Raw genomic sequence first — 28,000 nt, 5'->3', positions numbered from 1 at the left:
AAAAGAATCGATAAGAGAATCGATAAAGAATCGAATCGTTAAACAGAATCGAAAATGGAATCGGAATCGTTAAAATCTTATCAATACCCATCCCTACCAACCACACATACATTTATGCTGTCTGTCTTTGCATTGTCTCCTTATAGTCTTCTGTTAGCTTACCAGAAATTTTCCAGGTCATCTGTAACTCCACTGAGTGCATTTAGAATCAGGTGGTTTGATCTTTTTAATCACATCTTCATTTGACATTACAAATAAACTGACAGGAGTGGAGAAATGTCTCACTCTTCCAACATGAGCTCTGAAATCTCTGCAGCATGCTGCAGGTGCTTTTTTTCAGTGAGAAATATTAGCACAATTGGCAGTGAAGTAAATCAGTCTGATCACTTGATTTTAATATTCCAATTCTTTTAATTTAACGCACCATCAGTTGTGTTTGAGGGATCAGAACAATAAACCCTGAAAGACAGCCTCTCCAGATGACACTTTCAGCTCAATTAGCTGCAGACTAGGAATTTGTAGACTTAAAGATAAGAAGCACTTTAAGCTTTTCTAAGAAGGTGTCCAAACATGTCAAACATAATGTAGCTGGAAGTGAAAAGTTAAAAAAAAAAAAAAAATGCCCATGAGAAAAGTGATCTGGAAAGAGTGTGTCTTAAAAAACAGCTTATGATCAAATAGATATTAAGGTCAACTTTTGATATCTTTTCACATGAAAAATTAAACAACACAGAAAAATTAATTCAGTCACATCAGCGATTATGTAGGATATTAGTATTATATAAGTATTATATAAATTAAATTAATTAAAAAATCATTTCCCCCAGGGATCAATAAAGTATTCTGATTCTGATATATATATATATCCTGTAGACAGTACCTGTTATTGGTTTATAAATGTATTTTTATCCATAATTGAATAATTGTGTGTCTTTTGTCTTACCTTTAAACATTTAACAAACATTTTTTAAGACTTTACAGTAAGTTTTATAATCAGTATGTTTGATATATGCCGCCCTCTGGTGGTCACAACGCGTAACCACATTGGGGCCTTTTATTTTGAAGTGTCAGACCGGATGTTATTTCCATATGTAATTTCTCTAGTTTGATTATACACATGCAGTTGTCCATTAGAGCAGCGGTCCCCAACCCCGGCCCTGGGCCTCGGACCGGTATCGGGCCGCGAGAGTTGAGGCTCAGGTGTGAAATGTGTAGTTTTCAGGGTTTTTATCGGTTTTCAGCGTTATTTTGTTATCGTTTACTCTGTTTTCCTGGGTCTTTTCACGTGTGTTATGAATAAATTTTTTTTTCGGTACCGGTACTAGTTTTATTTTGTTGTATTTATCCGCGACACCTTAAAGGCCGGTCCATGAAAATTGTCGGGCATAAACCGGTCCGTGGCGCAAAAAAGGGTTGGGGACCGATGGACTAGAGGGCAGGGAAAATCCTGTAGTTTATGATCCACGGACATAAAGTCAAAGAGGATACAGCGGTGTGGTTCACGTGATCAGCGGCTGTTTTACTCTTTAAACTTTACTAACACTTCTACAGAAAGTAATCTGAGGTAGCATTGAAGCTAGCTAGTGGTAGTTACAACTCAGCTTCAAATGTCATCCTACTGTCTTCGGGTTAGCTTGTGCCAGTTAGCGAGAGCTAGCTTAGACGGCTGAAAGAAAAAATTTGCACACATTAACATCTTCAGCCCATCGTCACACATTAATGTTTAAAACAGTATCAGATAAAGCCAAGCTGTAGTACTTTGGTCGAAAACAATAACCTTCACTAAAATCGCTAACAGGAAGTAGTGTTTGTGTTGTTTTTCTAAACCTTTACTGTTTTTGTAGTTCCTACTTCTCCCGCTCGAGGGCCGTTGTTCTCATAATGATCTTATTACCAGATCCGATGAAGTAACAATGAGTTTCTTTGTTTTTTAATAGCAGTATATTTTTTATGTTGTTAAACAGGCTGTATACAACATTATTTATGATGAGGTTAAATATAAAATAAATAAATGTTCTCACAAACCTGAATAAAGTGATGTGTCACATTCACACAGATCAAACATGTCTTAAAGACCCCTCAGCTGTCCTATAAAAACACCTGCACCTCCTGCAGCATGAGCCAAACAGCGTTCACCAAAGAGCAGACAGATCTTTGTTGCCATGAAAACCTCTCAGACATAAAGGTTTCTTCATCCTGTTTTAACAGAAGACATGAATACTGAAACACCGAATAGAGTGTCGATGGTACTACATACGTATGTGAGCGAGTGCTGACAAATGTGCATTATTCTACCAAGTCCAGCAGTAAATATTTGTAGGGAAAACAAATTTAACAGTAAAGAAAAATAAACTACAAAATTGAGCCACCCTAACAGGAAAAAGGATTTCCTGCATGCATTAACATAATTTAATGCATGCAGGTCACCTCTGGCTCTATAACAGCGGCTGATGTTCAGAACTGTCCTGGGTGCCCTTTAGAGGAACCAGAGGAGATCTAAAAAACAAACAAAAAACTAAATCACAGCACACACCACTCACACCTCTTTGTCCCATAAAAATATTCATAAGAGAACTCTGTCCCCTCAGAGGAAGCTGCCTCTGATCGCTGAACAGGTTGTGTCTTTTAGTCCACAGACTTTCACGTGCTGACGTGTCATCAGCTGAGACGCCAAATCCAAATTTCATCAAATTTTGATGCCGGGCGAGCAGCTCACGTGGCTGTGTGTGAGAGGGTGAACCATGAAGTGATTTCATAGCTGTTGAGGTACAAGGTGTCACACAGAGAGGAAGGCTGTGCTCTGCTTTGTGATCTTTGAGTTCTGGTCCTGGTTCTTGCTGATGCGGTAGAAGTGCTGGATGCACCCGGACCGAACCAGCAGCTGCACAAAGTCCTCGTCATGAGTGATGATCAGCAGCTGGAAGTGACGCTGCTGAGAGCGAGTCCTGATGATCCTGGAGAGGACAGAGGAGACAGAGAAGTGGAGAGGATTCAAGAAGCAGCCTGAATAATGCAACAGATGAAGCTACGACTCTGTAAGGTCTGGAGTGTGTTTAATGTTTGTCCTGTCAGGCTATCTTTGAGATCTTTCATCCATTTATTATAAGTTTGTACTTTGAAGCTGTGAGCTTTTATTTACACCGTCTGCTTTAGGGAAAGTCAAAGTCAGAGGTTTGGCTTTAGGCTGAACAAACATCAGGTTTCTCTGGGTAACACATCGTTTGCATGCACTGACTCTACGAGAGCGTCTGCCAGGGACTCGATGTTCTCCCGGTCCAGGTTGGTGGTGGGCTCATCCAGGGCCAGGATTCCACAGTCAAGACAGAAGGCCTCTGCCAGAGCGAGCCGGATGATCAGGGATGCCAGCACCTAAACACACACAGGATCAATCCATCCAACTAAACAAGAGTTTAAGTGACGGAGGCGCTGACACAGAAAATCTTTTAAATACCTTCTGACCGGCACTGCAGCGCCCTCTCATATTCACGTCTGCGTCTCCTCTCATCATCACTACTCTGTAGTTGTAGCTCCTCCGCCTCTCCGACCTCTCCTCCACCTCAGACCTGATCTCGATGTACTCGATATCTGCAGAGGAGACACGAGGTGAAGACCAAACACTCACATTTACCCACTGAGCAGTTTTCTGGTGATCAGACGTGTAAAATGTGTCTGAGACGTCTGGATCACACTCTGCTGTAGTTTCATAGATACAAGCACGTCTTCAATCACTGAGCTGATTTTTGTCTGAGGGGGTCAGTGAGATGCACCTTGACCCCTGTAGGTGCTGCGCCACAGGTCTCTGATGTTCTGGTTGATCTCATCCATCTTCATGCTGTGGAACTTCACGATGGCTCTGTGGAAGCAACAGAGAAACAGAAACTCTGGTGACCTTCACATGGTTTCTGTCCCACACTGATGATCAAGCGACGACCTGCGGTAAACTTACTGATCTAGAGCCTCTTCGTAGAGTTTCAGGTCTTTGCTGAGCAGCTGTGTGGTTCTCATCTCAATCATCTTGTTTCTGTGGAGCTCCTCGGCTTTGCCGTACTGATCTTCCTCCAGCTGTTTGCTGCAATCAAAGGTTCAGATCAGAGATGAGTGAAAGTGAGTGAAGGGCTCTTGTTTCATGTGCTCATGTGAACTTTCAGGGAGAATCAGGGAATTTCTCAGCTCTGTCCAGGCTCCACACTCAGCGTGGAGTTTTTCTAGTGTTTTGCACACGTTTCACATGTGATGTTGAATACTGAAAATTGTCGCCTTTATTGTGTGAATCATGTCGTATAACCCTGAGATACCCGAAGTACTCTGGGTTACAGCGATGAATTATGGGAAATGTGTTTAACCTTCCTGTCGTGTTTACAAATTAAAAAACTCATAAATATTGTGTTTTACATCTGTTACACACCGGCCCAAGGCCGGGGTGCAACACAACAAAAAGATAAACCCTATACATAGTAACGACAAAATAAATCACACCGCGGCAGATTGACGAGGATTAGTTAATTTATTTACTGAACAGGTAGCGAGCTTCAGGGTGGGCGATGCCAAAACAACAAACAAAACACACTAGAAAGAAAAACAGAACTAACTTACCTCCCACGATTCCAAAACAAAACACAATTCTCTAACCTGTCTCCCTACCCGAAACAGGAGAAAAGAGGGGAATAAAAGAAAACGGCTTCCCACCCCTACAGCTACCAAGCCCAGGTACAACCCTTTCTCAACATTTATATTGCAGCCCCGTGCAGTCACACGCCACGACAGTCCCCAGACACACAGCTCACGGGAAACCAGGAAGTCTCCTCGCCGGCCCAGTCCAACCCCTTTTGTAGCTGGTCTCTTTCCTTCCTCCACCAATGGGCGGCCTCCACCTGGAAACTTGCATAACAAGCGTCACTGAATACAAATACAAACAATAACAACACTGTACCGCAACAAATGACCCGGGTCATAACACATCCGATTGCCTGGAGGCCTTATGACATCCTCCACACTATACACTTGAACATATAAAAGTGATGAGCACCTCTTTCGTTGGTGTTTTAATCAACTTTGTGACATCTGTGGTGTTCCCGGTCAAAAGCCCACCATAGAAAATGAATGGGAATCTACCCCCCCCCCCCCCCCCCCCCCCCCCCGTTGGCCTCTGACCCCCTGAATGGGCCACTGAATGACAAAATGAACGACCCGTTGACCCACCCACTGAACTGAATTTGGTGGTGAAAAATGTTTCTTGTGTCAATTTAAGAGCTGTTAAAACTGACCAGTCAATTTTGACTGGGAACACTAAAGTAAGGGGGTGGGGGTGAACACAACCGAAGGGTTAAGTCATGAGCACAAAGTCAAAGGAATTTTATTGATTTCATTGTGGTTTTAACATCGATCACTGAAATGATCTTATTTTAGGTACAGGCCTGTGAAAAAGTCTTGAGCCACTGTCCAAAGAAACACTCTGAAAGACCTTAAGGTCACTGTTGCTCCGGAGCACGTTAACACATTACACAAGCTTTGCTCCTTAGAAGTAAAATATAAAGAAATGACAGGTGGCTCAAGACTTTTGCACAGTGCTGTATGTCTGTGTCAAAGTAGAAGTGATTGCTTAGCAGAAAATGTGACTGGGTATGAAAATAAGTGGGCAGACAGAGTAAATGTGGAGCAGAAGGTGGTGGATCGCAGCCAGTACACAACCTAGCAGTACTGTAGAGGCAAAGCCAGCGATTCCCTTTGTGCAGCATTTGGTGACAGCAAGGAAAAAAGCCCTTAAGAGGAAGAAAAGTCCAGCAGAAGCAGGCTGAGGGTGTGCAGCAATCTGCTTTAACCTGATATGGTGAGAGCCGAAGAAAGAGCAGCGTAACAAACCTGTATTCCAGTATCTGCTCCTCCAGGGGTTTCTGTGCGCCCTGCTCCCGACTGCGCTCGCTCCTCAGTTCGGCCAGCTTGCTTTCCTCTTCCTCATGTTGTCTGGACACACACAGAAAGACACATGAGGGTAAAAAACTGAGTCTGACTTGGCCCTGAGTAATCTTTACCACCTGAGGTGTGACACTGCTGCTTTAGCAGAGGCTGGGGCTGACAGTGCAGCACTCTCACCGCTGAAGCAGCGAGACTTGCATGTAGCTCAGTTCTTCCTGCAGAGCCTCACGTTTGGCCGCCATGTTCTTCAGCTTATTAACGTGCTTTCTCAAGGTCAGGTTGTCCCATAAGCAGCGCTCTTTGACCTAAGGAACATTTCAATAATGGCAGCATTGAAGTCAGTGAGCACGCAAAGTGTCAGTGTGATAATAAAACAGACTTTTTTATGTTACATTCCTCACAAGAATTTGGATGTTGAAGAAGTTTTTCTGCAATTAAAGGACAACGAGCCCAGAGTTTCCTCATAGACTGTATATAAAAGATGAATGTAGCCACTGTGACGTCACGATTTAGTAAAGAAATAAAAGTTTTAAAGGCTTCAGTAGAGTTATTAAACTCCTGGCATCTCCCTTTTTTAGCAACAAGCAAGAGTGACGAGCAAGCTGTGGATCTGGCTGAGAAACAGCAGCGACCTGTCAATCAAAAGGTAGGCCCGCCCTAACGCATTCCCTGCTTTATCAGCCTAATGAAGACCATAATTTACAAAAATATTTCAAATAAGATTCTATTCAATAAGGTTTAAACTATAAACTCAATCAGGAAAGAGTCGCCCCCTGCTGTTCATTAGAAGCAATGCAGGTTTAAGTCACTTCTGGACTGATTTCATGGGGCTAAAACCATCTTGTATATACAGTTTGTGGTTTAACTTTTAAATAGATGCAAAGGTGGGTGTGACATCAGCAATGAGAGTAAATAACCCTAAGTTTGAATCAAAACACCGACCTTTTGAGTGTCTATGTCCTGCTGGATGTTTCCCATCTCTGTGCTGATCCTCTCTTTATTCCTCTCAGCCTCTTGGAGCTGAGTCATTGCTGCTCGATACTCTGACTCTTTGTCCTGCAACATTGGCAGACAGATAGTATAAAAAAATAAGAAATCAGCATGATTACAGTCCACATTTAAAATAAATGGATACAGTTGTGATGAGATAGTCCTAACTGAAGTGCATATTAGTTAGGAAACTGGTGAAACACTCTAAACACTCAGGAAAGGTGCTTCAGTGCTTCCTTTGTTTAAACAGAAACATCAAATCCAGTTTATCCAGCAGCGATCATCACGTTACCTCTTTGAATTTGTCTCTTCCCTCATCAACATATTTAGTGACGTCTCTTTGCAAAGCAGTGATTTCCTTCAGTCTCTCCTCAGTGTTACGAATCTGTCAGTAACAGTTACAGCAGTTACCTCATAAACAATCACAACTCTGTTTGATAGAAATGCTCTAAGAACATTGCACACATGATGTTATGTTAAACACAGTTCTACGTGCAAATGTATTTTATAACTGTGTGTTATTTGAACTGTGTTGATTCATTGGTTTTGGTTATGAGCAAAGGAACCTGACAATGTGCAGCAGATAGAAAGAAGGACACGTTCCCACTAATAGAGCATGTATGCATCCACCTTCTTCTGCTCTTCTTCCTCTCTCTGCTTCTTCTGCTCCACCAGCTTTTGCTTTTCCTGCTGCAGCTTCTCCAGAGCAGCTGATAGAGGGCACAGTTCTTCATTTCCCTCCTGTTCGACCACAAAGTCAGAGGAAAAAATGCAACGTTAAATATTTGTTTCCACTTACAGAGAAATAAAAATAGGTAAATGAATAATAATAATAAATAAATAAACAGCACCCTGATCTCTGTGGTTAAGGCCTCCATCCTAGCAGTGATCTCTGCACTCAGCTCCTCCAGGTGCTGCTGCTTCTGTTTGTCTCTGATCAGCTGAAGCTGCTCGTCTCTCATCTCTATCGCTGCACTTTTCAGCCTCTGAATCTGCTCCTGCTGGTCCTGGATCTGTTTATGTTTACGCACAATTGTGCTGTAAGCTGCAAGGACACAAAAGGCCAAAGGAAAGGAAATCATGCTGCAATGCAGAGACGCAGATATGAAAGATATGAAGTAAGTCCAGTTTTTACACAGTTTGTAAAAACTGTCGTGGGTTTCATGGGAGAAATCAAGGGTCGGAGTTAAAATCAGGGCTGGAAACAGAGCTGGTTGTCTTACTGGTGTCGAGCTGGTCCTGAGTTTCATGTTTGTCCTGACTGAGCTGCTGAAATGTGTTGTCCAGGTTTACTTCCTGGAGTTTGGATGCCTGCTGATCAATTTTCCTTTCCACCTCTTCAAGGTTTCTCTACAGAGAAGGAAATCCAGATCTCATCACTTTTTATGTACTTTCTAAACTTGATTCTTTGTCATGAAAACAGCACAGATGTGTGCAGGTCCTGGCTGTGTCTGGCACATGTGGTGAGAAAGAATGAGACAGACAAATGTTTGGTACCAGGTATGAGTCCATGAGGGAAATGCCCTGCAGGCAGTCTTTGGCTTTTTCCTCCTCAGACCTCAGGACGGCGAGCAGAGCCTCCTGCTCCTCCACATCACCCTTCAGCCTCTCAGCTTCTCTGTCCACAGTCTGCAGCCGCTTCCTCAATGCTGGCAGCTCATTTTCCTGAAACTGCACAATGGCCTCCCTGACGAGACATAAAATAGAAAAATCAATGAATCGACAGTCGATTCTTCGTTTTTATCTCTAACAAAGAAATGAGGACAGACTGGACTGTTGGTTTGACACAAACGTCTCTGACACTGTACCTCACAGGCCTGAGAGCCACTATCTCCTCTCTCCTCCTCTCTGTCCTCTCCAGGTCCTGCTCAGTGATCTTCAGTTTCTCTGGCACCAGGTGTAGTTTAGACTGCAAGACTCTGACAACTTCCTGCACCTCAGACTCTGAGGGAAACGATCGTCGGCACACGGGGCAGCAGGGCTCCCTGTGCTCGCTCAGCTCGCTGATGAACTGGGTGTACACCACTTTAGTTCCAGCTAGTAGAGCTAAACCAGGACAGAAGCAGAAAGAAGGACACAGGAATCATGATTATTCATATGGATACTACATTAGGAGGCTTAAAGAAGCAGTTCTCTTCTAAATGGTGCTTGTCCTGTGGTGCTCAGAGCTTCATATAAATAATAATAATAATTTAGAAGCAGTGTCTCACGACAAAAAAACAAACATTTTTGTGAGCAAGTAGAAACTATTTTCTTTCAACTCTCTGACTACCTCTGCAGAAGGAAGCGTGCATCAACTGTGACGAGAGCTTCTGACAGCATGACAGGATGTAAACGTTCATGCTGCACCTCCCAGACGACCTAATGTCACATAGCTGCAGTATTCTTTTGGTTGGTGGATGAAGACAGTAGTAAGAAAATAGATCCCACGTAAAACTGATCGCAAGGTCCAAAGAAGCTACCACTCTTCCTGTTTGAGACCATTTACCTTTTGTCTTGAATATCTCGTCCAGCTCTCTCTGCAGGTTGCTCAGGTCCTGCTCCAGATCTCGACTGCTGCAAACATTCAAGAACTTCTCTTCATCTGTGGCTAACTGCAGCTCCTTCTTCAGCAGCTCAGCAGTAATGTGGCTTTTATTCTGCTCATTTGATGCCAAGTCCATTCTGAGATGAAAACCACAATGTAACAGTGGTGAGTGTCGGGAAAAGATCCATCTTAAAAGCATTGTTTTCTACTTAAATGTTACTAACTTGAGCTTTGTAAGTCTGTCCCTGGTGCTGCTGATTTCCTTTGACTTGGAAGAGACCCAGTCCTCCAGCTCTTTCTTGTTTGGAAAGTGGCCCAATAGAGACACCAGATCCTCACAGTGACGAGACCGGATCTGAAGAATCTGCTCCTCCATCTCGGCCTGGAGGACAGAAAGAGGAAAGATGAGAGGGGAGAAGGGAAAGAAGGGAGATGATCAGTAAGAGAAGTAGAAAAGCAGCAGCAAGTGAGTTTAGGTTCCTCATTACTTTGCCCTTTTTCAGTATGTCCATCTGTGTGAGTGCAGCTGTGTGCATGTTGAGTGTCTCCATCTCTTCGTCGAGCTGTCTCTGTGTGCAGTCGAGTTCAGCCTTTTCTTCCTGGAGCTCCTCGACCTCGGCCTTCAGCTCCTCCACGCTGGAGCTCTGAACTGCATCCTCACGCTCCTGAAGAGAAACACACACAAAACACAATCTATGATATAAGAACATGAAAGAGGCTCAAGAGGAGACAAGTGTCAGACAAAGAAGGACGCTTTTGAACTGTGATTCATACAAAGCAGCTGTAACAGAGTCAGTGGTTAAATACATCAAGCTGTAAAAGAGTAGGATCAATCTAGTGTAAGAGACACACATGATATATCCAGTCTCTGATCCAGAAAAAGAGAATATCAAAGAAATCAATCTGTGACGATTTCACAACCTCAAAAACATCATGATCCGTGTGTGTGTGCATTCTCACCACTTCAGCCAGTTTATTTTCCAGCTCTTGCAGTCGACTACATGAATCCTGCAGTCGTTGCAGCTCTTCTGTGATGTTTTTCAGCTCTTGCTGCTTCTTTTGCCGCTCGTCTCTTTTCATCTCTACCGTTCTCTCCATGTACGTCTTCCTGTCCCTCATTTCATCAACAGACTGCTGCTTCTGCTGCTCCAGTTTCTGCAGCTCTGCCTGATCGAACCAAATATTAAGAGGAGGAAGAACAGAAGTGAAGAGCACAAATATCTCATATATGATTGTTCAGATGACTTTTTTGCAGGCATCTCTAGCTAACGTGTATTTTATCTTGGAATTTTGTTTTCATCCATCCATCCATTCGCTTCCGCTTATCCTTTTCAGGGTCGCGGGAGCCTATCCCAGCTGTCATAGGGCGAAAGGCGGGGTACACCCTGGACAGGTCGCCAGTCTGTCGCAGGGCTAACACATAGAGACAGACAACCATTCACACCTAGTGGCAATTTGGATTATCCAATTAACCTATCCCCACAAACTGCATGTCTTTGGACGGTGGGAGGAAGCCAGAGTACCCGGAGGGAACCCACGCAAACACGGGGAGAACATGCAAACTCCACACAGAAAGACCCCGGCCTGATGGTGGAATTGAACTCAGGACCTTCTTGCTGTGCGGCAACAGTGTTAACCACCGTGCCACCGTGCTGCCCATTTTGTTTTCAGTTAAATTTAATTTTTATCACACCAGATCACACAGTTATCTCAAGGCAGTTTAAAATGTAAGGTAAAGACCTTACAATAATACCGAGAACCAGAGAAAACTACGACAGATCGGATGATCCCCCTATGAGCAAACACATTGGTGACAGCGGGAAGGAAAAACTCCTTTATAACAGGAAGAAATCTGCTGAAGAACCAGGCTCAGGGAGGGGCAGCAATATGCCATGACTGGTTGGACATTATTTTATCTGTGAAAAATTACACACAAATACTGACAAAAACTGAGAGTGACAGAGCACGTCTTACTAAGAGCTGACTGACTCTCTCATTTTCCTGCTCCAGCCTGTGTGTGACTTGATGGTAAAAGCTCTCGAGTTGAGAAACGGTAAAGGGCAGCTGGTCATAACCCTCCATCTCCAGACAGGATGACAAAGAGTGGACCTGTGACACAGATGACATGTGAATAAATAAAAGAGTCATTGTGTACTTGTATTAATCCACATGCATATTTAATGTCACTGCTGGCTCTGAGTGATTAAGTCCACCTTAGTGTATTTACAGACTCCACAGAAACAGCTCGATGTCTGCTTTATCCTGACAGAAACAAACAAGTTAAGAAAGAAGAGGTTTTCTTTCTTCTTACCAGGCTGTCGCGGTCCTCGGTGTTCTTAGTGTGACGTTCAGCTTCATGTTGTAGACGAACTGTGGGAAAAAAAAGTTGCTAATTCTGTACTGAGGAAACACAGCATCCACCCTGTGCATTATTCCACTTCTAGTATTTTTTATTCTGTCAGTGTACTGAGCGATATATTTACTGTGAAAACATGTCACGACAACAAGACACGACTTAACGAATGACTCGTTACACATATGGTGATAAGTACATGATCTAATAGGACTGTGCTGATGTTGTTTCTTATCAGTGTTGTTCCAGGACCATCATTACTGACCAATCACACGTTTGTGATGTAAGTGTTGGGAGATGTTTGCTGTCAGGGCTCTTCACCAGTTCATGATTAGTTCATGGTTAACATCGTAAAGGCTCAATTTCAGTGGAAACCTTTTGCTTAAACTGACCCACTACAGAGTTTTTCATGCAGTATGGTAAATATTGTACACAGACAAGAATCAGCAGCTATGAGACCAGAAAACAGATATTTTTAGATGGGAAACTATACCTGAGAGAGAGAGCTGTGCATGAACTGTCATTTTACCGTGGTGGAAGCAAAACAGCAAGAGGGAATTCATGATGATGTTTATGTAAAGCGAAATGTGAAGCATAGTTTGGATCTTTTGCTGCTGGTTCAGTCAAATTTGGTTGGAGAGAGACAAAACCTGCAGCTTCATAATCAAGCGCAAAAAAAAAAAAAAGACGGAAACACAAAGCGTGGACCCGCCAACGCATCAGAATCTGTGAGATGTCAGCTTTCTCATCCAATGGCGTGTCCGTGTGCGTGCCGTCAGTGAGAAAGCGGGCATCTCACAGATTCTGAAGCGTCGGCGGGGCCACGCTTTGTGTTTACATCTTTGTGCAGAATCCGTGTATCTGCTCTCATTTACTGTTTTAGCGTTTCGGGCAAAATAAATGTATATATAAAAATTGATTCAGGATTTTAATGAATCGACATCGCGTTATTCAAGCTAGAATTGATTTTAATCGGAAAATTGATAATCAAAACCCACTCCTACTTTTCATACTCAGGTGTGGAGGAAAATGTCAGGAGCTACTCTGGTATATGCAGGTGAGTGAACCTTTTTCTACCAGCAGATCATTCGTTTCTCTGGTCAGTCTCTGGTATTCTTGGTCAAAGGTCTGCAGCTCCTCCTGGTGCTGTTGCAGCTTCTGCTCCTTCTCCATCACTGTCCTCTGGTGGTTATCGTAAGTATGCTGTAGCTGCTCGTCTGAACCCTGAAACACCTGAAACACACAGACAAAGGTCAATGGATTGGAATTGTTCTACAGTTAAATGAATAGTTCTTGAGGTCTGACTCCAGTGGAAACTGCAGTGATGAAAATGTCAAAGAAGTGATCAAGAACTTCCAGAAATGGCCCTGGGAGCCTCAGAAACCTAACTTAATTTAAATTTGGTCATTCTTGTTTAAGATTGATCCCACAAAGGAGCACAAAAACCAAACTAAAATAAGCATGACTGTTTTTTAGGTTGATCCCTGGAAATCTTGTTATCCTCTATGGCTCTGTCATGTATTTTGGATCTCTTCCGTTGTGTCATCTTATTTTCCCTTTCAGGAGGTGGAGGAAGTCACAGGGAAGAAAAACCAACGAGTACATCAGGTACTGAGCAAAGATTTTGGACCTGACAGAAAATCACAAAGATCTAACACTCATGAATCTTTGATCGATTAGTTTCAAGATCATGAAACTTCATCCAAAGTGCAGTATCTTTCGAAGTTTTGTAACTAAAAAATAAAACATCTCATATTTGTTCAGACATTTTTCACACATTGTGTTACCTCTTCCATAGTTTCCTCCAGCTCCTTGTTGTGCTCCTCCATCTGTTTCCTCAAGCTGTCCAGAGCTTTGGTTTCATTTTCTAGCTTCGTCACATTTTCAAGTTTCATTTTTATGTCGCTCAGCAGTGTCTGCAAAAAATTATAAAACATTAAATAATAAAATACATTTCTTTAACCCCCATTGTTTTTATATTTGTGCTCTCCTGGTATCACTTGTTTACAACATACATATTAATAAGCTCTGCTGCAACTTTTAGATCAGCATGACCCTCAAACTTGTGCCAAGAACAAACATGAACGTTGCTCTGCTGTAATTATCTAAAGGCATTTGAATGAGAAAATTCAGCAGAAACCACCTAATCTGTGCCACTGTGCACTTTCAGCTCATTTAAGCTTCCTGTCACGTTCGGGTCAAATCTGACTGATTTACAACTTAAAACACTCATAAATATTGTGTTTTACATCTGATTGCCTCAAGGTCTTAGCATGTCCTCCACACTATGCACTTGAACATATAAAAGTGATGAATTTGTTGAATTGTGAGTGTTTTAATCAACCTTGTGACATGTGTTTGGTGTTCCTGTTCAAAAGTGTCCGCCATAGGAAATGAATGGGAACCCACTCACTCACTGAACAACCGACTGAACTGAATTTGGTGGTGAAAAATGTTTGTTATGCTAATTTAAGAGCTGTTAAAACAGACCCCAGGTACACTAAAGTAAGGGGGTGGGAGGTAAATGCAACAGGAGGGATAGGTTAAGAGTTATTGTTTGCTGTCAGCTCTGTTCTCCAGATTTGGTTCCCTGAAAATTCAACTTCTTCCCCAAAATAAAACCATTATTTTGATGGGAGTAATTTAAAGGTAGAACCAGTGTGGAAGTGTCCAGAAGTGCAGAAGGAGATGACCGTGAAATGCATAGTGGCCACATTAATCAGGTATTGTTTTTGCTTTCTGTGGGCAGAGTTGGATAACCTTTCACGAATCAAGAGGAGCGTCAGTTTTCATCAGCATTTGTCCAGGAGGGAGACAGGCCGAGGACGAGCCCCTCAACCCCGGACCTGGGCCCGCTGAAGGTTGCCAGGGATTAGTAGATGCAAGTGGACTTGGATCAGAGGCTAATTTTTCCGACAGAGATTGTAACAACTACTCTGCGACCAGACCTCGTCCTTTGGTCTAACTCCACAAAACTTGCGTATGTCATTAAGTTGACGGTACCATGTGAGGAAGCGTTGAGGAGGGATTTGAGCGTAAGAAGCTGCGGTATGCCAACTTGGCAGCTGAGGCAGAGGACAGAGGCTGGAAGATCAAGGTACGCCTGGTGGAAGTGGGGTGCAGGGGCTTTGTTGTCCTGCTCTAAGTAGTTTTACAACAGCAAAACTGCTGAGAGAGATTGGGATCAGAGGACAGGCACAACGGCAGGCTATAAGAGAATTGGCTAACACTGCTGAGAGGACCAGTCACTGGCTATGGATAAAAAGGGCTGACATCACTTGGGCAGCTAAGGCAGTCAGCTAACCGCAATACACATGCCCAGGATTGATCAACCCGTGGTGGGCCTGCCTCAACAGGGGGCGCCAAAAGGGTAAAACATAACATTAGAAGTTTTGCTGGTTGACTGATACAGCTGTCTCAGGGCCTCCTGGGGACTGTGCAGTTAATCTCATGGTAGTGAAACTAAAAGGAGGAATGAAAGAATAGGAAAGAAAAATGTTCCGCTCTTCTCCCCTCTGCTCTTCTTCCCTTTTCTGGGAGGCAGTGGGGAGGTAGAGCGTACAGCCCGATCCGGCAGGGAGGTGTGGGAGCCAGATCGGGCGCCCCCCTTCCTGCTCTCTTCTCTGCTCTCTCCTATCTTATCTTACTTACTTGCCTTACTTCTCTCTATCACCTTTTCTGTTCCTTTGAAGAAATTAGGCTCCATAAATGTTAAAGAGGTAAGTATTTCTTAGTTGCAGTGAATAGATAGAATAAACTGTAGAAAACTAAAAGAAGAAGAGAAAAACTATTTTAACATAAACCAGTGACACACTCCGGGGCCTGATCAACCCTGGCAGGGCCTCCTTGGATGAGGGCGTCTAGTGATAATAGCCGAAACACCCGATGAATCCAAGGTCCACTACTGATGATCAATGTTCCCTCTAAGCTGCGCGCGTGCGCAATTGCGCACTGCTGGCACGGTCTCTGCACACAAAAAAATCTAACCTGAATTGAAATTAAAATTAAAACTTTAACAATTCTGTTTTGCAGTGTTAGTCAGTGAGTGACTGGCTGCTCCAGTATGGGATTAGAACGATGCCACCTTATCCCATAGTCCAGCCAATGATGCGATTGACATTCGTATACAGGCAGCTAATCAACGTCGTTGACAGGCTACGACAGCGTCCTTATGTGCCGACACCGGTGTTTTAGCTAGCAAAGCGGCATGGCTGATGTGGAGTGAAGCCACGTTAATGACAACGTGGACAACCATTGGAGATGTGAGCAGGACAGACGGAACAATTGACGGGAAAAGTGTTGACTTTATACCAGTTTTTAAATTGTGTTGATAGACCACGTAAAACCAGAGTTATGATAAAAATATCTGCAATGTTTGGTTTTCTTCCTGAATACTATCATAGTTTATATCTTATATAAAAACTGTGTTTTGTAAGGAAAAACGCTCTCCGCCTGTGAGAAAAGCCAAAACCAAAAAAACCCAGCCTTTCCTATTGGTCGAAAAATGTACCATGTCGACCAATCAAAAAATGATATGGCAACATGGCATTTAGTTTTGTTTAGGAAGGGGGAAGTTTTAGGAGTGACGGCGGTGTTTTGAGATGTGAGAGATTTGCGACATTTAGTGCAAATCTTGTGTAGTCAGTGTGTAGTGTTGTCAATAGTTTTGTTGTGTGTGTCAGAGCAATGAGGCGACTGCTGAATGTTACAGGAGTGATACATCTCCTGTTGTCAGGCCTGCAGGTATCAGGCTGTTGTTCTCCTTTATCTCATAGTGGACGGAAATTATTTTTGGAGTGGCACAAATGATTTGTGTGGCATCAAATTTGATGCAGAACAGCTGATTGTTCTGTAAATATTGTGAAATGTTTGTTTAGAAAACGTCTTGGCTGCATTTTAAGTAAACAGCTGCAAAAACCTTTGTTCACAAAACTCAGTAACTTTTTTGAAAAAGTAACTATAAAATGAATTGCCCAGCATTGGTCATTATATACTGTATTTTGCAGACAGAGAGTTAAAGGACTCTCTCCCAGACCACAGACTCAGACTCATAGTACAAGTCAGAGCTTTATATTTTTATATATATGTAAAAGAAAGTTGTGTTTTCAAAATTGGAGTTCAAGTTATTTTTACTTCCAATAGTGCTAACATACTACACAGGTCATGAACAAGACTTTTTAAAATTTTCACTGTAAGTGGGCTAAAGCACTTAATTAAAAGTAGTCTAACATAAATGTAAATGCTGTAATTTGATTATTTTAATTAACCATGTAACTTGGATGGATTCGATGCTGGCGTGACCACAGTGCACACGTCTGCTGTTGCTCACAGTGGTCCAAGGGACCGCTCAGGGGGTTTGTGCGTTCGCTCAGACACATGAAAAATTAGAGGGAACATTGCTGACGATGTGTCCCAAATTTTAATATGAGAATTTAGATCAGATCTCTAATCCCTAAACCTAACCAAGGAAAAATGGCAGATTAGCTTGGGTAAAACAACGAAAGTTGAGGCACACAACGATGTGTGCCGCTGGTAAAGTTTCTGGGGTACTTTTCCTCATAAGAGCCATCCCCCAAGATTTTCTCCATTTAAAGCAATGCATTGTCAGGAACTGTAACATCTAGTCCTTTACTGAATCAGAATTGATTACACTTCATGTGAACGGTTTACAGAAAAGTAGTACCAGAATTTTCTTGCCTGTTTCATGAACCCACCTCAAGTGGATCGATCTGGTTCTCTATGTGCAGGATCAGATTTTGTGAGGCCCTCAGATCAGCCTGTTTTTGGGCTACATTGTCTCTAAGATGCTGGGCCTTCTCCTTGTTTTTCTCCAGGTAAAACAGCTCTGCCTGACACTGTTCCACTCTCCGACTTTGCTTCAAACGCAGCTCATGCATCTTTGACCTCGCTTTGTTATACCTGTAAGAAAGACAGGACATTCTTTACTTTGTAATATCTGAAAGGAGCGTACTGGTCAATATTTTTTTAAATCTTTAGTTGGGTTTGAAGTGATTTAATGTGAAAAAAGACACAAATAAGTGTTGGATTTACTTGGTTACATTGAAGATGGAGTCAAACTTTTCTTTGAGAACTCTGTCTTCACTAAGTGGCCAGTTAGACTCTTCCTGGTGACAGAAGATGACGTCGTTCAACACTGACTTTGATACACCCAGCGCAGAAGTTACCTCCTGGTGCAGGTCGCCACACTTAACAGACCTGCTCACCCTCCTTCCATCCCTACAAGAACATGAAGACAGGCACCATATCACCTCAATCCAAATTATACATTTTTAAACATCAGTTAAAACAACTCAAATTCAAATTCAAATTTTATTTGTCACGTACACAGTCATACACAGTACAATATGTAGTGAAATGCTTGGACAACTGCTCGTGACCTAAAGAAAACAAAAAAGGAAAAGGCTATGAATAAGATAGGAAATAAATGTGAAAAATTAAAAAGGGTAAATTTAACTAAGAAGGAATAAAATATAAATTAAGGTTAAAAATGAAATAACTGTACAACACAAATTAGAATGAAGGGTAAATTTAACTGGGAAGGAATAAGATAAAATATATAAATTAAAGTTGAAAATAAAATAACTGTACAACAAAATACACAATATAGAACTATATAAGAATGTATGAAGAAATATAAATATAAATAAATATATACACAATAACAGCAGCTGTACAAGTATTAACCGGAAATGAAGAATATCTCAGGTTCTTACTTTGTTCTTTTAATGTTCTGCTCTTCACTTTTAAAGGAGTATTTATTTTCTATCAGAGAGCAGGACACGAAGCGTTGGATCTCGATTTCCTCTCCCTTGATGTCTGAGAGTGAGAGCTCAATCTGGGCTCGTACAACTGTCCTCTGGGCGTCCTGCAACATTTATAAAAATGATAAGATTTGTAACTACAGAGGGTGGAGTTTTACTGACATCAGTGACAATAGATGAAAAACAGAATCTAGGGTAGGGTGGGTTGCAAATCGGCTTGCAGACTCAGCAACTGTAGACAGGCTACAATAAGTCAAGTACAACACCAAATCTCAGATTTTCCGATATGATGTGCCCACACTACAAAATCTACATTCATTATATTGATAAAGATTTTGCCTACAGGTACAAAAGAGGCAGGAGTCTCATGTTCTCAGTCTAACATTTGATTATGGTTTTTTAGATGAACACATTTCTGACAAGACTTTTGTGCTCTTTGGATCTAGTATGAACAACTGAAGCCATAAGGCCGGTAGCTTTGGGAATACATTCAACTTAAGTCAGCATTTTAAAAATAAATATATCTTTTCTATGGTGTCAATATATATATAAACCACGTGTTAATTCTGTTGTATTCAAATAATAAAATGTGGTCAACACTTGGAGGTTTGCCTTTCAGTACACAATTTAGGAACCAATGCGTTAAAACAAATAAGTAAGTCATGATGTAAACTGGCCCATCCAACCTCATAATTGCTGTAAAAAAATTATTTGTACTCTTTGTTTAAGGACATTTTTAAATTCAGAGTCTAATCAGCTAAAAGGAGAGAACTGAAGACAAACCTTTGGATCATGAACAAAAGCACTTCCTTTAGATCCAGGTGGAAGTTCTCCTGAAGTCGCAAACTTGAGACATTCAATAATCGTCTAAAAAAATGAAACAGGAAACACAAGTCCTGGTGCACATGGATAAAAACACAAACAACACTAATCATTTAAAAAAAATTAAATATTAAAATCTAAATGATGTATTGTTTGACTTCACAGTCAACTTTTGATCTCATCTGAATGTCCTCGTACTGTTTTTCCTGCTCCGTTGGGTCCAACCAGCACAGTCACAGGAGTGAAGAAAGAGATGACCTGTTTGTCTTTGTCTTCAATCCCGAAGCTCCTCACCCCCAGAATGCTCATCTCATTTATCTTTGACATTTTGGCTTTCTGAAAAGAGGAAAACAAACTAAAAGCTGAAGGATTTTGATCAGCAGTGAGACTTTAAATATCAGTGATTTATGAGCATGATTGCTCTTGCTGTATGTTGCCTCTGATGAGCAGCTATTATTGCAGTAAACAGCGTCAGATGCTCTGATGAATGTAGCATTTACTTTTCTTGATTTCCATACCAATCTATGTTACCAAATCTCTTAGTGTATAATAGCATGTATCAAACAGCTGTGTGCTAAAAAGTGAACAAAACTTTCAGCTGTAGTGGCATCAAAAGACTGCAGCAGGAACAGAAAACTCATTTTTGGGAACGCCCACTAAGTAACATAGAAAACAATCAGTTTGTACACAGAACAGCTCTTTTCCCCACTGTGTCAGAATTTTCTGTTGTCTCTGATGCTCGCTCTGTTCTGTCTCAAAATGGGGCTTTTGTTGTTTAACCCTGCCTTGGACTTGTCATGTCATGTGATCACATAGAAATTCCAACACAGAGAACACAGGATAGAAATAGATATTTTTTAACCCTTTCATGCAGGAATTATGACAACCTCAATCAGGATTTTTTTTCTTAAGTATTTTTATTCATCTTTAGGCATGACAAAAAGATTTCTGAACTATGTGCATGCAACATGTGCATTTTGAACTTCATTTTTTTAAACATGTACTTTTTTTAAACGTGTTTTTTTTTTTGTTTGTTTGTTTTTTTTTAAATGGCAGGGTATGGAGTGACACATCAGTGTCCAATGTAGTGGTTTAAGTGCAAGTATACCATCAACACTGACGCAAATACAAGAAAACAGCCTTTGAATAGCTGTCAACTGTAGTGACCACTATGCGTAACAGGGTTAATCTAGCTAAATGTTTCTTAGCTGAAAGTTGGACATCCTGTCATTTAAAGTTAACAAATTTAAGGAAAATCTGATGAGTGGTAATACAGACTATGCTGAAAATGGTGACACTTATTTACATGCAGTAGCATTGTGATTAAAATATGCAGTCAGCATTTTGTAGCCCTGATTTGCAGTTATTACACAGAAAATATCACAAATGTATCCAGTTACCTTTTTTTCTTTTAGTATTGCTGTAACTTTAAAAGAAATGCTGCGTTGTGCTTTTACTTTGGTAATCATGTGCTAATCAGTAATACCTCTTCTGCTGTTGTTAAACTGAGTGGAGCGGTAGTAAATCTAAAGGTCATAGGGGATGATTCATACACAGTGCTTAACAAATTTACCACTCAGTGTAAAGTTTATGCCTTGGTTGCCCTAAATTAACAGCTCTGGTAATTAATTACTTAAATATTTTCTTATGTTTCTTATGGTTAATCCACCAGCATGCATAAGCTCTTGATCTAAATGTTATTTTTAACTCTAACATATAATTATTGTAAGCCATGAATTTTCAAATATATTGTTTTGACAAAATTCTGAAATCATTAGTAAAACACATTATTATCATGATTTTTTTGATTAAGACGTCAGATCACAGATATGTACTTAGATTCCTGAACAGAAAAAATAGTTTTACTGGTTTAATTATATATTTGATTCATTTCTGACTTTACCTTCTCATCAAAACGTTAATATGCCACACACTGTCACATTTGTGGAGAACATATAGACTAACTTTTTTCCCTCACATCTGTAGTTCAGAGCTTATGTTTTTGTTTGTTTGCACCACTGATCTCAACCATTCATAAATTCATGAAATAAAAGCAAAGATGTTTTAGCAGCAAAGGGAAGTTAAAGTATAGACAGTAAAAGCACAGGTGAAACTTAAATATGCAACGGAATAGTTATTATTCTTGCATTCATGTATATTTTAATGTCCTTCTTCATCTTTAAGTGATTGAGTTGGAAACAGGATATCTTAAATTATTTGGGAAAATGTTTTTAGAAGTGCCTTCAGCTTTGAGATGAATAGGAACTCAGAGATGAGTGCCATGAATGCAAATACCAGACAGTGTCGGACATAACAGGAGAACTTAAACACTGAAATAAATAGATAAGTTTAGATTAGGCGTCGTTATTGTTTAGCAATAAATCAATAAACTGAAAAAGAAAACAAACAACAGCAAGTTTGATCCAAACACAGCAGAGCTCAGAGGATGGCAGATGTTCCAGTGGAAATAATGACACTGTGGGTTGGTTTGTGCAGCTCTTTCAGACTCTGGCAGCTTGCAGGCTGCAGGTTTTCTGGTGTCATGGTTGGGATTTGAAGTGTTGGTGAAGCAGGTTTGTGTGAGTTACAGCTGTATACAGTGCTGATAGTGATTCAAAGGTAATCATTTGACTTTAGGTCCCAGTCTTTGTGACTGAAGCCATCACTGATTCATAGAAACTGTGCACTATTATCAGCTCCCTTCTATTTGGTTTCACTTTTGGTTTGTAACACAGAGAAAAAAAAACCTCATGCTCCCTTAATGCAAAAGTAAACTGGAGAAAAATAATCACCTGGTGAGCAGTTATGGAAAAGTCTTCAACCCTCAGGATGATAACAAAAACACATATACCTTAACATATCGTATATATTATGGTGTACCTCCATAAAGCAATCAAGTTTACATAAGCAAATCTGAAATCTGAAACTTTGCCCTACAGTCACACAGGAAAAAACATTTTTCTGGTCCTTAGTTTCTGTGTAGTTAACAGTCTCATGCATCACTTACCGTCTATATAAACTGTCTACACAATCCTACTGGCTTCTATAAAACAGTCAGTTGAAATAATCCGATTAATCAAAAAATCATGGTCCTCCAGTCTCCTAGCTCATATTCTCCTCTCTCACTCTTTCTCTCGCTGTGTTTCTCTACCCCTCTGTATCTGTTGTCACTAGCCACACCTTGCTTTGTAAAGGCGTGTCTCAGCCTATTTGCACCTGGGTCGATTACCACACCTATGAGAGATTTGGTCATCAGACTGTTGCTTTGCTGTGTGATCATGTGTCACTGTAAATAAACACACTGTACTGAAATCTGCATTTTGAGTACTTCCGACCACTAGCCATGACAAAAATCATCGGGATTTGACAAAAGAATAAAAGAAAGAATTCAAACTCATACTTAGAGAAGTCATTCACATGAATATCACCTCTCTGTCCAGCAGCTCATGTGTATCTCATGTAACTCTATATGTTCTGTTTCTATATCCCTCCCAGTAAATTCATCAGTAGTTAATCGCTCTCCTGTCACAGTTCTATTTGTTTAAACACACCTCTCTGTAATTTGAAACGATGCCAGAAAGTGGTAAAAGTCAGAGGTCAAAGTTCAACCACTGCTAATGGATTTTATTTACCGCCACGGATCCTCCTTATGCTCTCAGGGGCTGACCCACCTTCTCTCTAATCCAGCCACAATTTGTGTCCAAATCATGGAAAAACATGTTTTTTTTTAATGTTCAACTTTCTATGAATCAAGTTCACACAGACATGATTATCCTCTTTTTCAGCAAAACGTCCTCAGTTTGTTGAAATAGTCGACACCATGTGAGAACAATAAATGTATCACTTTATGTTGTAACCCACAAGTTGAACGGTAATGAAATGACTCTCAAAGTAAAACATCACTGCTTCCACGTCCAGTTGGTTGGACTGTGAAGGCGGAGTCAACTGGACCCAATCTCACTGCCCAGTGCGCGCTCCCGAGCAAAGGGGTCAGGTGCCGCTTCTTCTGCACTAAATGACAGCTGCACATCAGAATCAGAAACTTTAAACTGCATACATTTAAACATTTAAGGCCACTGTGCCAGTCTAATAAAAGATCTCTTAGCTTGTATGCAGATCAAACTAAATTAATTTGACTGATTGAAGAACTATTCTGCAGTTCCTGCAGCTACCAGAGTTTTCCTAGTTTTACAGCTTCCTGACTGTTTAAACAGGGGCGGATCTAGAGAAATTAGGGTGTCAACGGAATCAAATGGGGTGGAAAAATCAAAGGCTTTTTTTTTTCAAACACATATACAGGTGGTTACATATGGTTAAAATTATTCAAATTCAGTAAGTATACACGCTTTTCATATAAATATAATCTTAATTATTAATAAACTTAATTATTTTCTGTAGCCCACATAATTAAACATGCGAATTTTAATACTATGTACTGTAGCCTGTATAATAAATAAATATGTAGCCCACTAAGTATACAATCCAGAAAGCTACACAACGTGGGGCGGTTCATTTACAAACACAAGTCTAACTTAAGTGTCACACTTTTTTGTTAGAAAAAAAAAATCGAATTGTTACACGATTAAATTACACAAAATGTCAGAAATCTGCACTGTCATGAACAAAAATTTAAACCAAATTTTTCATGATTTGTTGGATTAACCCACTGAGGTCTAAAATATAACCGTCCATGTTTGACTCCTTTTGATTTCACATTTGTATTTCACCATTTTTTTGTCTTGCCTTGCTTGGTATCATTCTTTTCAGCTCAACCTCACGAGTTTACAGTTGTTTTTTCATTGACATACTGTATTAACACAACTCATCTGAAATCACACAAAAAACATAAAATCCTAGTCATAGCTTTTTTTTACTGTACAAATCACAGACATGTTGAGTAAATTATTTTATAAGTTGAAATGTAAATATAAATGTACATTTTGAAAACGTATGCACACATTTTGTAAACATGTACAACTATTTATCTAAAAATGCAGCCAGTACACCTGCCGTTTTTTAATTTTGTGCAACCAATTAAAAAAACTACTATAACTAAAATGAGAGAACAATCAGGTGTTGCAATAAGATGCCCCACAAATTATTTGTTCCAGTAAAAAAAAAAAAATGTTTGTCCGCCACAAGACAAAGGAGAACACCACAGGGATAAACCTGCAGGCCTAACAACAGGAGGTGTATCACTCCTCTTTTCCACCTAGAGACGGTGTTTACATTGTAATCTGCATTTGTGACAGTCATTAGTGCCCTCATTGACACAAAAACAACATAAAAGACTAACTACACAACGCACACTATGCACTCCAAGCTAAACGTCACAAATCTCGCCCATCTCAAAACTCGCTCTCTCTCTCTCTGTCACTCGCTTGCTCTGTCTCTCTGCCCCCTCTTCCTAAACAACCAAATCCCACATGTTGACTTTTAAAAAATTGGTCGACATGGTACATTTTACTTTACTGTTTTCACGCTGACCTTAGAAAATGCTTTTAAAACAAACAACAACAACAAAACTGTGACAATAGTATTTAGAAAAAAGCATGGCTTATATATATTTTTATCATAACTCTGGATTTAGTGGCCTGTCATTAGCTCTGTTCTGGTGGCTAAGCTGTCATCCCTGTTGGACAACATCTCCCACCCCATGCATGAGACTCTGACAGCACTGAGCAGCTCCTTCAGTGGGAGACTGCGGCACCCACGGTGTGGGACGGAGAGATTTCGCAGGTCTTTCCTCCCCACTGCTGTCAGACTCCACAATAAAGACTTTTGCAGCTGATCAAACACACAAACCCACACATGTGCAATAAGACTGCTATATGTGCAATTCTTGTACAATTCTTCTTCTGACGAAGTTGTATTTTTGTATTTTCCTACTCAGTTGTATATAGTATTTGTATTTTATTGCATTCCAGTGTTTTCTAATTTCTGCTATATAACTTTGCACTTTTGCTGTAACAAAACAAATTTCCCACCTGTGGGACTAATAAAGGTCATCTTATCTTATCTTATCTTATTAAAATGTAAAAACCAGTGTATACTTTGAAGTCCAAACCTTCAACACTGACTGAGACTGCAGCAGTTGCAGCTTAAATCAGTCATGTGATTTGGAGGTGGTGTCTGTGGACCCCAGAGGGTTAATAACACTCACCTTCATTCCATTTCCAGAGTGTAACAACCAGCCACCTGTGTGAACTCTGAAATTCCCATGGTGTTTTTCAAAATGTGCTCTGGCACAATCATAGGCATCGCTTGCTCCAAAGAAGCCGGTCTGCACTATGGTCTCACCCATTTGTTATTGGTGGACTGGGGGAACACTATGCAATATATTCAGTTTTAGCATTTATATTCACTGTTAACTGTAACTATGCTAAAAGTGTTAATGCTATCTTATTTTAATAAACAACACTGTCATATGCAAAATTAGGGTGGCACTTGGGGTGGCAAGAGATCATTTTAGGGTGGCACATGCCCCTCTATGCCACCCTTTTAGATGTGCCCCTGTATTTAAAAAGCAATTTTTACATAATTTTTTAACCAGACGGGTTTGAAACGTGGTGATTTATGGCCAAGTTTTTCATACAATGGCGGCATCTAGGGAATCCTACAAGTACTTCCTACTTCCCAATCAAGCAAAGTGAAAGGAAAAACAGCAGCCGGCATTTTTTTTGTTTCTTTTTTAACTATCCACAGCTAATGGATGCAGACAAAGAGGAACGATCCTAAAAGATGTGGTCTCTGTGATGTTTGGACACACTGAACTAGTAACATACTGGTAAAATTCATGAGGAAGAGGCGGACAGTTTTTAAGCTTTACTTTTCGGCTGTTTCTCTGATTCATGAGTAAAGAAAGCACACAGCCCTACCCTCTGGTTCCCATAAACTGCCTCCCCTCTATGGACTAAAACTCTAATGTTATATAACTCAGTGAAGTATTCAGAATCTAGACTTTTAATCTCCAGTGTTTCACCTTCCTGTTATTTTTGCACTAGATATCTGAAGGAATGGAAATGAATTGTAGATAAATTGTGGCAAAGTGGGTCACTGGGTCCTAGTCCTATGTCCTTGTGTTTAGTATCTCTTTTCTGTCATGTGCCTCCATGTTTGTTCCTTTCCTTGTTTCAAGGGTGAAGTGTTTTCACTTCTCTCATCGCCCTTCTCTGTATATATTCTGTCTGGTTTCCCTTTGTCCCTTGTCAGACTTTCTGTTCTTCTCATGTCACGCTCCAGGTTGTTCAGGTTTTAAGATCTATGTCTCTACTGTTTAGTATTTTAGTTCTCCCAGTTTAGTTCTAGTTAGTTTCATCTGAGTTTCCTTCTACTAATTGTTTTGTATTCTTCACCAGCCTTAAATAAACAGCTGGCTCTTGGTTAAGATTTAGTTTTGCTTCCATGCAGAATCTGCAGACTATGTGTGTGTGTGTGTGTGTGTGGGGGGGGGGGGGGGGGGGGGGGGGGGGGGGGGGGGTCTTCGAGAGCTCTATAGATTCTGATTAAACTTCAGCACAGCAGAGCCAAATTAAATAATAATGTACAGCTTAATAACTTGTACATGTATAAACTTGAAAATGATCTAAATTATTTTATATCAATATGGCACCGCTGAAGATCATTCATGCGAGTCCAAGCTGGTGAAAAATAGAGAATACAATCTAGTTTCTCTCCCAAGGATTGGCTTCTTACCACATCTTCTTCTGGTATCATTTTCAAAGCATATAAATAAATAAATAAATAAATACTTAAGCACAAACTATGACAAAAAGAAAGAAAAAAAAATCTAAATTACATTGTTTAACTTGAAAGTTTTGAAAGTTTTTATTTACTGAAAATGTTTTCAGATATGTAAAACTATATGTCCAGCAATGTTATTTATTCCCTTCACTCTTCTTACAGTAGTGTTTATTTCCTCATCATTTCCAGTACTCCACACTGTGGCATATTTTTACAGGGCTGATTGTCAGCTGTATGTGTACTAATGGTGACATCTAGTGGATCCTAAAAGCTTTAACAGAAAGTGAAAGTAAAAGCAGCTCAGCCTGAACACACCCAGAGTGAACCGGTGTTCCAGATCTACTGGCGTTTAGATCAACTGGCGTTGGTCGAACAGATGTGTGGCAGTCTTGCGTTTCAGTAGCTACTACCGACAAACCAGCAAAAAAAACGCCAAATGTGTCACCTGTGACACTTGTGAGGTTATCTCAAACACACTCCGTCAGTCTTGATGCTGTTGAACAACAAAATGTTTAAAAATGTGGCGAGTTTACCTGGTGATATCCTCGTGCGCGACGCGATCGCGAAAACAGCAAACAAGTAACACCACGCCGTTGTTGTTCACAGGACAGCAAGAGTAAACGATCGGGAGACTCTTGTCGTCGTTATCGTTCCACTCGCACGGTTTATTTCTCCGAATTCAGCGTTTTTGCTTCACAACTAAAGCGAGCAGTTTACTTTGTGCACTAACATGGAGTCGAGTCAACCAGCGCCACCTCTGGCCAAGTGCCACAGCCTACAGCCAGATCAACCTGTGACACACATCTGCACCACGTTTGAATTCGTGTCATGAACATTTGTACCTTTCAATTGTGTCTGTTTGTGCGTCAT

The 28,000-nt window shown here is 40.7% G+C and overlaps 2 protein-coding genes across 5 annotated transcripts in view; one reads left to right on the top strand and one right to left on the bottom strand.

Annotated features, from left to right (window-relative positions):
• On the bottom strand, nt 1-27,948 carry LOC101482170 (DNA repair protein RAD50). Of its 4 annotated transcripts, none has more exons than XM_076880291.1 (28): nt 27,664-27,948; nt 19,586-19,723; nt 19,349-19,432; nt 18,518-18,669; nt 17,835-18,020; nt 17,498-17,702; nt 13,571-13,699; nt 12,851-13,016; nt 11,742-11,800; nt 11,405-11,539; nt 10,391-10,597; nt 9,919-10,095; nt 9,655-9,812; nt 9,392-9,567; nt 8,712-8,949; nt 8,401-8,590; nt 8,127-8,253; nt 7,755-7,948; nt 7,534-7,644; nt 7,196-7,288; nt 6,856-6,969; nt 6,091-6,218; nt 5,860-5,961; nt 3,947-4,069; nt 3,768-3,853; nt 3,452-3,585; nt 3,236-3,369; nt 1-2,954 (listed from the first exon to the last, which is right to left on the bottom strand). In XM_076880291.1, exons 2-28 carry the CDS (start codon nt 19,712-19,714, stop codon nt 2,777-2,779), a joined length of 3,915 nt encoding a protein of 1,304 aa, XP_076736406.1. In that variant the 5' UTR covers nt 19,715-19,723; nt 27,664-27,948; the 3' UTR covers nt 1-2,776. The 4 variants fall into 4 exon arrangements, with proteins under 4 accessions (XP_076736406.1, XP_076736405.1, XP_076736407.1 ...); XM_076880290.1 differs by lacking the exon at nt 27,664-27,948 and adding an exon at nt 22,395-22,509; XM_076880292.1 differs by lacking the exon at nt 27,664-27,948 and adding an exon at nt 22,395-22,509 and having other exon boundaries at nt 11,420-11,539.
• The window catches only part of LOC101483126 (uncharacterized), a 137,888-nt gene that overhangs the window by 37,662 nt on the left and 72,226 nt on the right, over nt 1-28,000 (top strand). The gene's annotated exons all lie outside the window — the stretch shown is intronic.

This window comes from Maylandia zebra, linkage group LG23, assembly GCF_041146795.1.
Source record: "Maylandia zebra isolate NMK-2024a linkage group LG23, Mzebra_GT3a, whole genome shotgun sequence".
Lineage (NCBI taxonomy): Eukaryota > Metazoa > Chordata > Actinopteri > Cichliformes > Cichlidae > Maylandia > Maylandia zebra.
Note: the sequence above shows the minus strand (reverse complement) of the source record. Positions and strands in the feature narration are given on the sequence as shown.